Genomic DNA, 17,208 nt, shown 5'->3' with positions numbered 1-17,208 from the left:
CGGGTTAGCTTGCGGGTTGACCCCGCCCGCGCCCAACCCTATATAATGAGCCACTATTAATGGGATGGAGACAACACTTCACCATAAAGATGAAATCATTCAGATGCATTATTTTGCTATTACATTGACAGAGAAGTTCATCTACCACTGTTGATCACCACATCAGAACATGATGGAGGTTTTGAGTTAAGCCTTAAAGTTTATTAGACATGGATATATATATAGCTACAGTATAGGCTTGATGTATTAGTAACTTCTGCTAGTTAGTAAATTTCTTGGCATCTTTCCTCGATTTTTCAAAAAAGAAGAAAAAAAAAATACAGGCTTCGTCTCTCATTTAGACTTGATTGATATTCATCTGAAAATGTGTATAATTTTAGCTAATGTGCATAGTCATGTTAAACTCTATGGTTAGGATTGGATGTCAAAAATTTTGGTTCGAGTAAAATCTCATACTAGAGCTCATTCTGGCAACAACAGTAGGAAACTAATAAAATCTTTGCTGAAGCTAGAAAATGTTATTTGAATCCATCGACATGTAATCCATGCATGAATTCTCTAAAAGCTGAAGTACTATTTTATCTGAATAACGCCTAATAGATACAAGGGGGAAGGTCCTATTTGTTTCTCCGACAAGAACTGAGGCAATAATTAAGAGGGATTGTTCTTTAGACTTTAGTGTTTGGGGGATGAGAATGATTAGCATTATTGAAATTCTTCGGTTCATGGGAGGAATAACACAGGAGAACATGACTAGTCAATATCGACCAGAGAATGAAAAGCAATAGAACAGCACAGTGTAAAAGAGAGCGATACATTGTACCTTTGAGCACCTCCCATGGGTGCAGCGCACATGAGTCCATGTGTCAATATTACAATTTCAAAATCATTATCCATGTTGAAGACAGGCTCTGTGGGATGCTATGCCAACAGAATAGATTCAAACCCTCGTTTAGAAGGAAAAAAAAAAGATTTTTATCACAAAGATTGCAAAATAGATTAATGAAGGCCTACATGCGCTATGTCAAGGCATACACTAAATGAGGATCTACAGAATGAGAGAAATAATGAAGGTAAGATTGTAACTTATTGATAGTGCAGATGCCCAGCAGTCCGACTAAAAAAACTTAGGCAGTATGCTAAACTTTAATCAGGTTGTCCAAGTGCACCAATATTCAAACACGTATTAATAACAAAATATCAAGTACTCAGCAACATTTAGAACAGAATCTCCCAAAGAATAAAGCAAAGATCTGTCACTAGACGCACTTCGTTACTCAAAACCAATGTCATATATCAAAAATTATAAAAGGGACAGAAGCTTTAGATATTATTCAAAAAAAAATATACATTGATACGGCAAATTATCTATACAGCAGCAAATATATATTGTTACTATATAAAAATAAATAAATACAAGTATCACATAATAAGCCAACGATCTTCAATAAATACATTGAAGAATGGCAACTACTATACAGCGGCTAGTACTATATCTTTACACAGAATAAATTACAGGGCCTACTAAACATGGAACCTAATGCACGAAAACTGAAATGCCACATAAATGTTTCTCTCTAGCCAACCCAAATATTTGGCCACCGATCATCATGTAAATATCTACACGTATCCAGCCAATCAATTTCGACCGCATCAATCATGTGCCGAGAAGAGATTGACAGCGATGCTATCGATCTCAAAATTTATTCGTGACCTTGGCATCCTGCGTGGAATTGGTGCGTTTGGGACATCTCTACTGTCTCCAAAATCATCAACTCCTGAGTCATCATCTTTCCTGAAGACAGGCTTTGTTCGCGGAGTAGTGTAAGCAAAATGAAAATTTCTTGCGGTCAGAGCCTGTAACAGAGAGAAAACAGCGTAAGTAGGCATATAACCATGAGCATCCGGTAATTGGGCTCAACAAAAAGCCTTGTACAGATGAGATTACCGCTTCATTGACACATTTCGAGACTAGGAGTAGTTGCTTTAGATCCTCGTGGGTCACTTTACATAATATTCGAACCTACATCAAACAAAACACAAGTTTAATAATAGCCTAAACAAAGATAATTTGTAGCACATAGAATGAACTGAAACGAAAACGCAAATTACCAGTAGATCCTGAGGCAAGGATTCGAGGCGATTCAATTCCCCAGATTGAACCCTTCGACCCCTTCGTTTTGGCAAAGGAGTACTGAATGGAGAAGACAAATTGGAAATTGCCTCCGTTTTGTTCAACACAAGGATCCTTTTCCTCCCTAGGATGCGTGTGCTAGTTACAAGCTCGATTGGCTTTTGGTGATCTGATCCATTACATTGAAATACCTTCAACGCCATTTTCTTGAAAAATTTCCAGTTGTTAGAAAATTTTCAGCTTTAGAGTAAAAACCTTAGTTTTCTCTGCAACAGATAAAAAAAACCCAAGATAAATATTAGCCATGAGCTGAAAATAAAATAAAAATGAAAGAAACCCAAATGCCAAAATGTAACCTCTTTGAATTCAACAAATCTTTGCAATGTTTCAATTTTATACAGGAATCTAAGGAAAAAAACATTCAAATACATTTACAAATTAATTATTGGAGAAATAAGCGCAGGTTACATTACGAAGCATTAAAGTTTTCCAATAAATCACAACAAGATTCTCCATTAAAATCACCAAAAGTGTAGATAAAGACCCAATTAGCTTAAGCAACCCTAAGACCACAAAAATTGAGTTAATGGACCAGGAAAAAGATCATATTTTTATCACATAAGTGGGTTTCCAGGAAGCTTCAATAATCTTTCAAAAAGCAAATGCGAGTAAAGAAAGCATCAACAGTCCAACAATCTCTTTACAAGTTAACCCCAATTGAAAAAGAAATGATAACCCAATTGAAGAATGAATCAACGTACCAAATAGAGATCCCAATCGAAGAAGAACAAAAATCTAATCTTGCGCACCTGAGAACTGCTTCAGTTTTCACCCAATGTCCCCAACCAAACCGACCTAGAACTATATTTATAGAGGTCAAAAGTAAAGAGGATACTGGCGATGAAGTGCCGTAAATATCAAATGGGAAAAAGAATATTTAATTCCTTGTCCTTTCCTGGAAAGTCCCAGAATGCCCTTCACGTTTCCATTAAAATTTAAATTTTTACACAGAAATTGGTCATGTAGGATACAGTACTAGCAAATCTTAACTGCTTTAATATTTTCCCTCTCAGTAGATTAAATTTAAATTTAAACTTAAAATATGGGGTCATTCTTGGAAAGTCCTAGAATGCCCCACCTTCAACTTCTAAAAAGAAAAGGACGTGATATCTGTGTGTTTGGACTGCGTCGAATTTTTCGGTTTCGCGCTCATTGCGCAAGAACCGCGTTTCACAGCTAAGCTTGAGCTTGTACCTCTCCACGCCAGCATAGGGCGCCGCCTTGCTCTACGAGTCAATTCCCAGTCCACGCGTGTGGAGGGACACGTGGCGTGACAATAGGAAGTAACCGTTGGCAGCGGATCGGATGCGTGTCAGTTTAAGGGTGGTCGCTAGACGTGGATCCTAGGAAGTAACCGTTGGCAGCGGATCGGATGCGTGTCAGTTTAAGGGTGGTCGCTAGACGTGGATCCGATACGTGCTAACGTGGCGATTTTGTCGGCGGGTCGGTGATGTCGGTTACTTAAGGAGCACAGATAACTCGGTGTGATTAAAATATTTAGTTTCATCTTTCTTAAAGCATGCACTGAACTTGGCCTGTATTATGTGATGTGCCCCATGAAAAAATTGTTATTGTTATAAGATTAATTTTGAGTTAGATTATTGAGAAGACACCGATATCGTATCATAACTTTATTTTGTCATCCAGTTAGGGGTTGTTTAGCAATTTAAAATATGTAATTTACTTGTTTTTTTACAAATAACGTTTACATCTATGTTAGCATGTAAGTAAAAATACAATGTTTATTTGGAAAAATTAAATTAATGTTAAATGTGCAATGTGATGATAACGTGACAAAATAAGATTAATAAGAAAATATAATTAAAATTATTTAATCAACATTAGTTACTTTTTTTGCTACTTTCATGCGATTTTACCACTATTTTATGAAAAGACAAAAGTACATTAAATCTTATGTGATAACTTTTTGCATTTCACTTTATAATCATTTGCATGCAAACAAATACCTAAATTGTTAAACGAAAGTGGTTTTCTTACTTTTATTTTTCACCTGCAGGCGCAAACGCACGCCCCCCTTATACTTTTTGTACGTTAGGAGTATAATTGTTTTGTTGCACGACAATTTTATTAAAAAAATGCAGCTGGAGCTTCATCTTGAGTCCATCGTGCCCCCCCCCACCCCACCCCCCCACACACACAACACATCATTTTGTCTTGGGTAAATTGGACATAACTCCCCTCATCTATATTTTGAGTTGCAAATCTCTCTTAACTTATTTATTAACACTTAGTGCTATCCAAATATTTTTTTTTTAGAAAGATACCTTGCAACTAATGTCCCACTTTCTCATGAATTGAGGGAGGTTTATTACTAATAAATAAATGAGTAGAAGGGATTTAGCAATTTTTTAGAAAGATAAATTGTAAATAACATCCCTCATTCTTATGAATTGAAGGAGCTAATTGTTAATAAATGAGTTGAGGGGGTTTAGCTTAACTCAAAGTAACAGACCAGAGGGGATATGTTCGATTCACCTTTATTTTTTTCACTTTACTTTTGCTGATAACGTGGGAAAGATATCAGGAGATGAATGGATTCGTTTGACATCATGATACTCCGTACGTTGGGAAAAAAAAAGTTACTTATCTTGACTGCGTAAGGGATGAGACAATGATAAAGCCCAATTAGAATAATCTGGCACAAAATAAATTGCAAGTGAAGTTTAAAACTTAGGGCACGTTTGGTTATCTCTTTTAGAGGGAGGAAATTGATTAAAAGCCTGTCAAAAGTGTCAGTTTTGATAGACTTTATTATAAAAACGTCTTTAAAATAGACGTTTTTGCAAAATCCTTTTGAAGGCATGAGCTCCAAATCATCCCTCGACCTCATGGAATTTTTAATCTTCCTTGGTCATTTATTCTGTTTTCAAAGAAAAGGACTATATGCCATCTAGGATTTTTACTATTCAAATCGTGGTTCTCAAAATACAGTTGTCAATTTAGTAATAAATTTCTAATTAATTGTATCCTAGAATATTTCTGAAAGCTTAGAAAAAAAATAGAAAAATAAGTACTCTCCAACTAGCTAGGTATCGAATAAACAACTATTCAATTTGCAAGTTTAATTTCTAAAGTAATATATAATTAAATCTTGTACCAGCAAATAAATCATAAAAAATGAAAGAAACATATTTATGTAAACTACAGTATTCTGAAAATCACTATATGGAATTAAGGTTTTAGAAATTGCCAATTAAGTTTTTAGAATGTTTTATTTTTATCATAAATAAAAATATAACTATGTAAACAATGGTATTCTGAAAACCACTGTATGGATATTGGAAATCCTAAATGGCATAATCCTTTCTCTTAAAATTAGAATAAATGATCAAGGGGTATTGGAGTCCTCTTCAATTAGAGAAAGGATCCTCTGAGAACACCCCGCACGATGCAGAGTGTTGCGGACCGTTCAGATGCAAAATAGGGGGCATTGTTGGTATTTCACCGCACCCATTAAAGGTTCAGAACACCCCGTGTAGGATCTTTAGTCCTCCAATTACCACCTAATTAGAGAAGATTCGGATCCATAAAGATATCTCAATAAGAATATCAGTTTATGATGTATTTTGATTTAACAACGTTATACTAAAAATGAATAATAACTGTCTAAATACTTACATGTTCAATTATGACTGAGAAAATCAAGAAGATCAAAATTTGTAAACAAACCCACAATGAGAGTGCCAATCCAATGAGAGTTCCAATCCTGTACTATATATTTAAGGGGAAAACCCCCATTTTTGATTTCTCCATGCATCTGTCAAATTTTCAGAAATTTTGTAAATGCTCTCACAATGAAAAATCAAAGTAATTAATGTTCTCTCATTTGCCAAATAAACAAATGAATAATAACAAAAGAAAAAATAAAAATAAAAACAAAAACGAAAAATGCCTTACATAGAAAATTCAACTTAAGTGCGGTGCCTTTGCAAAATTAATGAAATTGTCCTAACATTTGGAAAGGCGCTCATATTTTCTGTGATATGAACACGCGGCTTGCACCAACGTACTTAAGCATGTTTTGGCAAAATACTTATATTTACTTATAAGGTGCCAAGATCATATTTGGTAAGTGTTTATCTATTATTTTTCTTAACTTATAAGTAAATAAAAAAGTTGGGATTCTCCGGCTTATTTTTTGCCCACTTATAAGTCTTACTTATTGATGTAAAAGATTATCACGCCCTCTAATAAATAAGTAAAAATAAGTTTTTTAAAGCAAAATCAAGGGATAGATCCCTATTCATTTTATTAATCATAAGAAAAAGATACAAGATAGTATTTATTGTTTGAGTAAAGAAATCTGGATTTTCCTAATTATGATAACAAGAGACTTTTCCCATAAATGCATCAATGAAGATGAAGAGATTACTGTAGCTATTATTCACCGCAAAAGCTGATACATCTATGAGCCAAAGCTAGCCTTTAGTTCATGGGTAGTAAAATATCAGAGCTCTATAATCAACCAGAAAAAAAATATCAAATAAGAGAAAATATAGTCATAAACAAAATGACCAAAGCCTTTTTAGAGTTGAAAAATTATCTTGCTAGCTACTTATGCTTCATTTTGACTTCCAGCAACCCCTAGGGCTTCAGCAGCCCTCCTTGAAGTTTCAGAATCTCCTAGAGCTTCAGCTGTAACCTTGATGGTAGTAGCTCTTGGAAGTAGGGGTGGAAATGAACCAAATAATTAACAAATAGTTCGATAATTGTTCGAATAAGTATTCGTTCATATTCGATTCGGTAGTTCATTTACCACTAAACAAATATTTTTTTGTATTCGAGTTTACTAACGAATAGAATTTAACCAGGTGTATATTCGTTCGTTTGTCTGTTAAATATTCGTTTAAATTTTGATCATAACTTATTACTTGTATTATTGCACATATGGTGTCATATTTTTAACCAACATACCATTTCTACTTAAGTTTTATATACTGATTTTAAGACTTAAATAATCTTAAATATGTTTTCTAATTAAAATTTTGATTTAAATATATATATATATATATATATATATATCATATATTATAAAGGAATAAATTTTATTTATGAATTCTAATACTATTTGAAAATAGAATTCTTTAGCGGAATAAATATACTTTGAAATTCGATAAGTATTCGTGAATATTCATGAATATTTATCAAATACCAAGTAGTTGAGTTTTTTTGCTGACTTATGATCCTTTACTTGACGAAAATCTTCACACCATTTTTTTGGAGATTTGAACTGATAAGATCTCTGAGATTTATATCACTTCCTTACACCTCGTTGGGATGGAGGTTAATGGATGGAAGTTAAATTGAAATTTCAATTTTAACTTGTTTGGGAGTTTTTTTTAGGGGTTAGAGGATGGAATGGAAGGTTAAATTTCATTACATTTTCCTCCCCTCCAATTTGGGGGGTAGATGATGGAATGAAAATTAATATAAAATTTTACAATATGATAAGACAATTATACTCTATGACATTAAAATCAATGGCTAAGATATACTCTAATCTAATATGTAAAGGTATTTATGTAACTTTATACATATTTACTGATTTCCCTTCTCTTTCTTAGAACTCCCAAACAAGCTAAAACAAATTACTTTCGTTCTCCTTACTAAACTCCCAAACAAAGCATTAGAAATCTCCATCAAATCCTCACCTAATTACTTGTTGCCGTAGAATCCGCCTGATTTGAAATTTCCTTCAATGAGTTGTCCCCTCCCTATTGCATAATGAGTTGGCCATATTTTGGGTCCTTAAATCATTTTCTATTCTTTTGCACTTTGGGTCAAATGGACTAGACTAGCCTTCTACTACCACTATTGTTTTGTCTTTCTTCACCACCGCAGCCACCTACTACTGCTCTAATTAATCGACAACCGCTCCGTGTAGAGTCCGACAATCGTTCTCCGCGGGCCTTTAACCCTTCAAATTCTCTTCCATATCTCTAACTAGAGTAAACCCCACCATCAATTAGAGTAATTACAAGCTTCGTCTCCCTTCCAAAACCATCAAGCTTGGAGACATAAGAACATATAATTGATCTTGGAATATCTTTAGGGGATGCAACTTTGACGAGAATTCTAACATCATTTGTCATCTTTTCCAGATCAAAGTTTTTTACAAACATTCTCAACTTCACCAAAAGAGCTAACAATTTTCTCTAAGATAGAATGACACCAAAATTAAAAAGGCAGATTTTTAATCTTTACCCAAGTATAATAGTAACATCAAACAATTTTGACACCCACATTTTCACTCCAAGGAGAAAAAAAAGCCCACAACTCCATTTAGATCAATATGTCCTTCATCAATTGCCACAGAGAGACGAAACAAATTAAGGAAGCAAACGAGATATTGCACGTCATCCATATGCACCACCCTCTCGTTCCACCCAAAATCACGATACTTAATACTGTAAAACTCAACTTTTAACATCTCTAGAGATGTTTCCCCTTCGTAATTGTGAAGACCCCATGCAAAAGAAGATTTTTTTGCATGTTCTGCAATCTTCTCGACCGATGAGAGATCTATCATTTTCTCCTCTGGTCAAAGGTGGGGAAAACCATTCGTTCCTCTTATAACCTTCTTCCCATATTTGAAGCAAATAAAAGCTCCCTTAGAGTACCAATCTGTTGTATGATATTGTTCATCACAACAATAAAAGCATCTTCTAGGTCGCTTAGTGCCATAATCTTCTATTGTGGGGGTGTGGTTGGAGGGAACATCTTCTTCTTTCTCTCCTGCTTTTGTTTAACAACTTTCGTCCGACCCTCTTCTTCAACTCCATTCTCGAGCGGTGGCCCAAACCCTAGTTTCTCTTGAAGAGAGCCAAAAGAGGGGGAAAATTGGGGCTTGCATAGGCGGCTACTTTGATTTAAAAGAGCGCTTTCGGATTGGAGAGGGGTTGGTAGAGGGGCCTACAGATGGATCCTTGAAAAGCCTTTTGATGAAGATTCTCTGCTGTTGATCTCTACCCACTTGACGTCTTGGGGCAGATGGCAGAAAACCCTTACCTTTGGGATCTCTAGCAATTGCTCTTATCTTTGTCACCGCCATTGTATAACCCCCAAGTTTAATAAGTTAAATTAAGTAATAAATAACTTATAAGGAATCATAAAATAAGTATTAGGCAAACATGCCCTTACCTCGTAACATGAATGTATAATATTAGTGCAAAAACCAAGTTAAATAGCCTATTCGGTTACTTGAGGATAGACCCCTTGAACTATCATCCAGTCGTTCATAGACCCTCTATAGTTCTATTGTTGTGGATATATCTCCGTGTGAATTTTTTTGACTCTTTTACCCTTAGATGGTTTATTCGAAAAAAAAACTAAAAAGAGAGAGAGAGAGAGAAAAAAAACTCTCTCTAAGGGCAAAAGAGTCAAAACAATCACTTAGAAGATGTATCTGCAACACTATAAGGGGCCTACCCACTGTCAATGCAAGCCTTTATATCCTTCCCTTGAAAGCAACCTTCATGGATCAGGATGCAAGGAACATATCAATGCAGAATAAAGGACGATTTTCTTTATTGATAACCATGCTTATTTTCCCTACTTTCAGTCAGTTATTCCATATTAAGATCAAAAGCACAAACAACAATAGGTTTGAACATTATGAACTCCTCACACATATACCTAGTAAAATAGCGTAAATGCAAGTCATTGCACAATAAAAAGGGGCTCTCCAAGCTCACTTCAAAAAACTCCTGATCAATTATAGTTCACTTCTAGATCTTTCGAGCTCCACTGGTTCAACAAATTTGCTTTAATTTCTCCATGGGTCAAGAACGATGGAGTGTACGTCTCGATGTCAACCTTCGCCAAGACTTTACAATAGTCCACCAGAAATTTTATCAGCTTGATCTCAATATCAGTCCCTTCAAATCCTTCTACCTTCAGCTCTTTCAGACGAGACTCCAAACAACTTATGGAAGTACTCTTCAATTTCCTTAGTTGCTTTTCTTCAAGATGGACCTTGATTTCCAACACAATAGTAAATTAATAAATCGGTAAATGACGCATAATGTAAGAAAGTAATCCTAAATAATCGAAAGGAATAGCAGCATAAAAGAAATTACATCATCTGATTCACTGGGGTGAACAATGAACAGATGAAGGGACTCCAAATTATCAAAAGCCTTGACTAAACCAAACATTGCTGAGATGGTATCGTTTCTCATCTTCCCAATAATCTTAAATCGCCTAACTGTTGGCATGGTGAAGTTTTTCATTTGACTCTTCGGAATGCTCATATCCTGTGAGAATATCAATAAAGTCAGGGTTGTGCATGTATAAACAACCAAGTGAAAATAAATTTAGCAAAGTATAGGGAAAGTACATTTAGGAATTTACTATACAAACTCAGATCCTTAACATGACTGAGATCCTTGAGAAGATTCACGAGACGGTCAGCCCGATGTCTCACATTACAATTGATGTTGTGGCATAAACCTATTTCAGCTTTAACCAAGGAAGGAACTTGCAAGGAAAGATCTTTCGTTGTATTACTCAACCCAAACTTGAAATATTGAAGTCCTTGTGCATCGATGCTCACTTTCTTCAGGGAGTGGCAACATTCCAACGTCATGCTTAGTAGTTTGGGTGCAGAAAATTCAAGCTTTTTCAATTCAGGAATTAATCTAAGTTCCAAATTCTCAAGCATACAGCAGCTGGAGAGCATTTGGTGGAGCATTTTCTCAGAGATATCAACATCTCTGAGCACAAGACAAATCAGATTCCCAAGAGCCATAGAATCTGCATCGGGTATATTACATTTTGCCAGCTTCAAAACTCGAAGAGATCCAGAGTTGAACAAAGCTGGAAGAATAATAAATCGGGAGTTTTGGGATTCATCATCTGAATCACTACTGCTCGATTCATCGCTTTCCGAGTCTGATTCTTCAGCGGAATCTGATTCATCAGTGTTTGAATCATAATCCCAACGAACTTGATTATCATCAGCACAGTAATAAGCCTGCAACTTGTCACTAACATAGAGAGTGCGATATTGGAGGAAGGAATCTCCACCCGAGAAATCAAGATACATCTCCAGAACATTAAACTTCATTGATATGTGAATCCATTGTCGGATAGGAAAATAAAAGGAAGAGCTGTAATCAAGTGATATCCGCAACAAATTTATGGGTGCGTGTTCACGGAAAAATATTGATGCACTCATGAAGTCGACTAATGCACGATTAGGGTGAGTCATCAAAGCTCCTCCAGTTTTCTGGTCAAAATCCAGAATAGGCATTGAGTGAAATAATTTCCTCCACCTTTTTGAGAGGATGCTCGTCTTGGCTGCATCTCTCACAGGAAGGAAAGAGAGAATATGGTGAATTATGGCATTGCACAATTTGCTGATTTGATCAGACTGTTCATTCTCATCCTTTGTTAAAATCTCACCATCTTCTAATTTGTGTCGGCACTTCCCCGTAACTTTTTCCATTTGGCTGATCAATAATGAGTTGAAAAGGGTAAAACACTGTTAAATACCACTACCAGTCAATACCTTTATATCTTGGTTTGTGTTCTTATGAATTTACTGCACAATATATTGACATTCATCAAGCATACGCGTACAAGTCATGCATATTCTGCATAGCAAAAGCGTAAAGAGTTATATAAACATTATGATCAAGGGAACATGTTAATCCAATTAAGGTGGCACTCATATATGTGATCGTGAATTACATGAGCTACTATCAGAAATGGGGTGTGAACTGATCTTTTTGTGGTTTAAGTAAATCTGAGGTGTGTCATTAGCAGTTGGAACATCAATGCATTTAGAACATCATTTAGAGGTGTTTGGGAGGGCTTTTTTTTGTCAAAGTAGCTTATTAGGTTAGCTTATTCATATCTAACTGTTTGTTACTATCACAAATAAGCTAGCTTTTAAGTCCCATATGAAAAAGTTAGGATTCCCCAACTTATGAACTTATAGGCTCACCAAAATAAGCTAGGTTTGACTAAGTAAATGACTTCTCGACTCATACAATTTTTGTAAGATTTGTTCATAAAAGCCAAAAGCCATCAAAAGCGAAGCTAGCCTAAAGTTTCTAAAAATAAGCCCAGAAGCACCTACTTAGATCATGTTGCAGTATAAAATTACAACTCTCAACCCTCACTGCAACTTTAGACTTTTTGTTTGTGCAGCAGATGGGACCTTTGACATGGTATAAAATTTGTTGTTGAAACACTCTTCAATTCGAACACAGTAACAATTCCCCTGTTGTTAGCCTAATTGCTTTCGCAACAAAATTCAACTAAACACATATGTTAAAATTTGGACATAGTTGAAAAATATGAGATTCCATCTACTTCTATTCAAACACGCGCTAAAGTAAAATGAAGGATGGAGCATGCAAAGATAATTGTAACGTATATATCATATACGTAAATTGAAGACCGACATAGTGGTAAAAATGGTTGAAATTAGATCTGGTTCATATAAAATTCAAACTCTTAACTGAATAACCAGATCAAGGTTGGATCTTAATGTATGCGATTTACCAGTTTAAATCAATTTCCAGAGTGGTAGTCACATTTTATAACATGAAGGTGCTGGCTACAGATTTAAGTGAGGGGTAGAGGAGAGTCAACCCTTCTTAAGTTGCTAAACACGAAAAACCTACACAAGAAATAAAGCGAGTTAGCTCTCCATAATTTGCAAAACACAAAAATTGCAAAAGGATTAAGAATTAACCCCTCTAGAGGAGCTAAATGAGTTAACCGCTCAAATTGAGGGATTTACTAATACTTCTATTCAAGCGGGCTATGAAATAACCCCACTATTTATAAAGAAAGTAGTCACAATCCTCATTATTCTCAAACACCAAAAGCGATCACAAGGATCAAAATAAATCTTACCTGACAGGTTAACAATCTAACCCTTCGGATAACAAATGGGTCTGAAAGTTGCTATGTTAGCCCTTCTCCTTAATCCTCGTTCCTTAAACAGGTTACCAAACGGCTCTGAAAGTTGCTATGTTTACACTGAGTATGAGCTCATATCATTCTACTCTTTTTTTTATTTTTGGGCTATTAACTGTAGTATAGATTGGTTTTCCGAAAGAAAAGTAAATATATGAAGATGTAATATAACTCATTTCCTTTTGAGAAGGTCATATCGGAAAGCAACCAAGAGTGAGAAATATGGGTTTCCACATAGTTAATTTTTCAAAGAGTGAGCCCAAAATTTCAAGTGCTTTTAGGAAATTATCTGTTTCCAGATCCCTTATCTTCTCAATCAGCTCTCTCATATCGAGATAATGAAAAAAAAAAAAACAGATAGATGAAATCACAACCAAATAATAAAAACCCTAAATTCCCCATCATAAACGAAAACTTAATGAAGAAAATTGCTCAGGTTAGCTGCAAAGAGAGTTGGATTAAGAGAGGAATGAGAAAGAACCTTTGATCAAAATTGAAAGGCCAACCCCACTGAAACCGTGCAACTTCGATTCTACCTCCGCGACCGTCCTTTGCCTCAAGTTTCCACCGTGTGGACTTTATTAGTACTCCACCAACACGGCAGAACTCAATATTTTGTATATACCCAAATTGCCCTCCTTTTATTTTACCTCCTTTTACTAAACTTTTTTACATTCATTTATTAACAAAAGCAGAAATTTATTTATTCTTCACTGGAAAGCTCTTACTCTCCTTTGGTGTGCGAGAACGGGTGAAAATAGGATAAAATTTTAATTTTTCATTTATGTTTATCAAACAATATGTATTTTGGAATGTTACAAATATCATTCATATTTTTCATCAATTCCCACTTAACTGAGATTTGCTATTCTCAATGAGTTTTCAAGATATTAACAATTCTCACTTAAAGTGGGACTAAAAAAATAAATTAAAATTTTTAAATATACCATTCTTAAAGATATTCCCACTTAGTTTTTTAATCTCACTTAAACATGAGAACGAAAATTAGCATTCCATTCTCACTTACTCCAATCTTGCGTACCAAAAGCGACATTATAAGTTAAAATACTACATTGCCAATGAAGGTTTAATTAATTATCAACGAAGCCCCTTTTCGGTATGCATGACACATTGGATTCTAGCTTCACTCCATTTGTTAATTGACTACATAGATCAAAATATTATTTTTCAAATAAAAGATTCTTATTTCAATTCTTACCGTCTGTGGGGGAGAATATCTCGAAGAAACCTTTCTGATAATTAAACCGATTATGATAAGAAGAGACAACACTTATTTGAATGCTCAGTACACTGGCCAATTTGGTAGGATATGGTTAACAAAAAAGTTAATACTTAAAAGCAACGGTAGGAGAAAATTAAGAGCCCGTTTGGTTGATTTATTTTGAAGGGGAAAGCTATCACAGATGTCCCATCTGTGACAGTTTTCAGCCGCTTTCCCCCTCAAAAACGGGCAACCAAACGGACCCTAATAGAAGAATGCAATTTTTTTTTGAGAGTATATAATGCAAAGTTTTTATGGCCTTTGAATGAGTTGTTAATCATCTGGATCACATTAGTTATTTGACTTGCTTGGGTACGGGTCAATTAATAGGACTCATACATAAACAAATGGGAGGGGAGCGTGATCATTGTTTAATCATGTCTAGGTCCAATGACTTGACATGCTCGGGGAAGGCCAGAAGATATTACGTTAATTGCAGATAGATCCATTGTACTATCTTCTAATTGCAGAGGCCCCTAGAAGTACAATTGTTGCAGATAGACCCTTTGAATGAATTTTGTTTAGCTCTTAATCTTAGGAGGTCCATTTGCTAAAAAATATTATTCTCTTTCTCGGAGGGCAAAGTAAACAGAAAAAATTCACTCACGGGTCTATTGACAACAATAGAATTAAAGGGGCTTAATGGCTTATGCACAATTGGCTGAAAGTAAAGGGGTCTATCCACAATTAAGCCACCGATAATAACTCAATGGGTTAGAGGGCTGTGTGGACTGAGAATGGATAAGTTTGAAGTTAGATCTTTAAAACTTATGATATTGTCCGTTTTCAATACAACTCCAAAATGTTAGATCTAATAAAGAACTTGAGATCTAAAACCATAAAGCCATGATTAATTCGAAGAGATTAACAAGAATCAATAGAGCGGAAGCTTATACCTGAATCCATAGATGAATCTTGAGATGGGTTTTGGATCTTCTAACCTTAGGGTTTTCTCTAGCCGAATTTCTCTCTAGATGGGGGGTGAAGAGAATTAGAGAATGCAACCCTAGATTAGGGACCATAACCCCTTATTTATAGATGTTGTACATTTGTAATTTGGCCCCTCAACAAATCACAATTACAACCTGGTATCTGCACATATAACCCCATGACTTATTTAAATACCCATTAACCCAAATTAATTGATCACTTTAGTGGGTTATCCTGAAAGATAGCAATACACATTGATTAATCATATGTGCACACAATTAGATTTATTAGATTAAATCCAACAATCTCCCACTTGGGCACCATATGATTCCTTAAATTGTGTATAACCTTATGAGCTCAAAAATTGCTATCACTGAAAAAGTATTTCCAAACAATCTCGTCCATTGACTATATCAATATAGGATCAAAGCGGCCTTCGTCACATTTATCGTGACTCGACCCATCAATGGTCACATATACCAATACAATCAAACGACATAGATCAATAATTGATGTGCAGCATGAAAATTACATGCAATGTGATCAGTACATGTCTATTTTTAACTGGTCCTACTTTAGTGAGGTCAAAACCACACATAATGTAACAAAGTGTCTTAACTGAATACTTTATTATGATCAGACAATACAACCAAACATAAAGCACCACAATTACAAACTCCCACTAAAACATAATATCCTCAAATAATACCACACCCATATGAGCAATATGCTCATGAAAGACTTTGGGTGGCAATCCCTTAGTAAGAAGATCAGCTATCATGGAGTTTGTCCCAATATGCTCTATAGATATTTGTCCACTCTGTACCATTTCTTTCACAACCAGGAACTTAATGTCAATATGTTTTGACTTAGTTGAGCTCATGTTGTTATTAGAATACATTACTGCAGATTTATTGTCACAATATAACCTTAGTGGTCTTTCAATATTTTCCAAAATGCGCAGTCCCGTGACAAAATTTCGCAGCCATATTCCCTGATTGGATGCCTCATAGCAAGCTACAAATTCTGCTGCCATAGTGGAGGAAGCTACTAGTGTATGTTTGATACTTTTCCATGATATAGCTCCTCCTGCTAACATATAAATGTAGCCTGATATAGACTTCCTGCTATCTTGGCATCCAACAAAATCAGAGTCCGAATACCCAATGACCTCTAACTGTTCTGATTTTCTGTATGTGAGCATATAATCTTTTGTTTTCTGAAGATACCTCATAACCCTTTTAACTGTTATCCAATGATCCATACCAAGGTTGCTTAAGTATCTGCCTAACATCCCGACAATGTACGCAATATCCGGACGCGTACATACATGAGCATACATTAGACTTCCTACAGCCGAAGCATAAGGAATCTTCTGCATTTCCTGAATTTCAAGGTTACCTTTAGAGCACTGATTGAGACTAAACTTGTCTCCTTTAGCAACAGGGGTGTCACCTGGTCTGCAATCTTGCATGCCAAACCTTTTAAGTACCTTATCGATATAGCTCTTTTGTGATAATCCAAGAATACCCCGAGAGCGATCTCGATGTATCTGGATCCCTAATATAAAAGAGGCGTCCCCAAGATCTTTCATCTCAAAATTCTTTGATAGAAATCTCTTGGTTTCGTGCAACATGCCTATATCATTAGTGGCAAGCAAGATGTCATCGACATACAGAACCAGAAAAATATACTTACTCCCACTGAACTTGTGATATACACAGTCATCAACAATGTTCATCTCAAAACCGAACGAGATAATTATTTGTTGAAACTTATGATACCATTGACGAGGAGCTTGCTTGAGTCCATAGATAGATTTCCTTAATTTGCAGACCATATTCTTTGG

At 35.3% G+C, this 17,208-nt stretch overlaps 2 protein-coding genes across 4 annotated transcripts; both read right to left on the bottom strand.

Annotated features, from left to right (window-relative positions):
- LOC109833240 (F-box protein At1g61340-like) lies at positions 1,329-3,007 on the bottom strand. 3 transcript variants are annotated; one of them, XM_020400837.1, is made up of 4 exons: positions 2,896-3,006; positions 2,113-2,400; positions 1,949-2,023; positions 1,329-1,857 (listed from the first exon to the last, which is right to left on the bottom strand). In XM_020400837.1, the coding sequence occupies exons 2-4, from the start codon at positions 2,335-2,337 to the stop codon at positions 1,654-1,656; spliced, it is 504 nt and encodes a 167-aa protein (XP_020256426.1). In that variant the 5' UTR covers positions 2,338-2,400; positions 2,896-3,006; the 3' UTR covers positions 1,329-1,653. The 3 variants fall into 3 exon arrangements, with proteins under 3 accessions (XP_020256426.1, XP_020256428.1, XP_020256427.1); XM_020400839.1 differs by having other exon boundaries at positions 2,944-2,981; XM_020400838.1 differs by having other exon boundaries at positions 2,113-3,007.
- LOC109833239 (putative F-box/FBD/LRR-repeat protein At4g03220) lies at positions 9,715-13,715 on the bottom strand. Its single transcript, XM_020400836.1, has 4 exons — positions 13,629-13,715; positions 10,554-11,667; positions 10,294-10,470; positions 9,715-10,189 (listed from the first exon to the last, which is right to left on the bottom strand). Exons 2-4 carry the CDS (start codon positions 11,661-11,663, stop codon positions 9,926-9,928), a joined length of 1,551 nt encoding a protein of 516 aa, XP_020256425.1. The 5' UTR covers positions 11,664-11,667; positions 13,629-13,715; the 3' UTR covers positions 9,715-9,925.

Source organism: Asparagus officinalis, chromosome 3 (assembly GCF_001876935.1).
Source record: "Asparagus officinalis chromosome 3, Aspof.V1, whole genome shotgun sequence".
Taxonomy (NCBI): Eukaryota; Viridiplantae; Streptophyta; class Magnoliopsida; order Asparagales; family Asparagaceae; genus Asparagus; species Asparagus officinalis.
Note: the sequence above shows the minus strand (reverse complement) of the source record. Positions and strands in the feature narration are given on the sequence as shown.

What these genes read in the sequence shown, in the direction of transcription:
- LOC109833240 (XM_020400838.1), bottom strand. Translation starts at nt 2,337, where the DNA reads ATGGCGTTGAAGGTATTTCAATGTAATGGATCAGATCACCAAAAGCCA. An exon ending in CCTTGCCTCAGGATCTACTG is followed by an intron (nt 2,024 to 2,112) that starts GTAATTTGCGTT and finishes TGTTTGATGTAG; the next exon opens with GTTCGAATATTATGTAAAGT. An exon ending in CGAAATGTGTCAATGAAGCG is followed by an intron (nt 1,858 to 1,948) that starts GTAATCTCATCT and finishes TCTCTGTTACAG; the next exon opens with GCTCTGACCGCAAGAAATTT.
- LOC109833239 (XM_020400836.1), bottom strand. Translation starts at nt 11,663, where the DNA reads ATGGAAAAAGTTACGGGGAAGTGCCGACACAAATTAGAAGATGGTGAG. An exon ending in TGTATAGTAAATTCCTAAAT is followed by an intron (nt 10,471 to 10,553) that starts GTACTTTCCCTA and finishes ATATTCTCACAG; the next exon opens with GATATGAGCATTCCGAAGAG. An exon ending in ACCCCAGTGAATCAGATGAT is followed by an intron (nt 10,190 to 10,293) that starts GTAATTTCTTTT and finishes TTGGAAATCAAG; the next exon opens with GTCCATCTTGAAGAAAAGCA.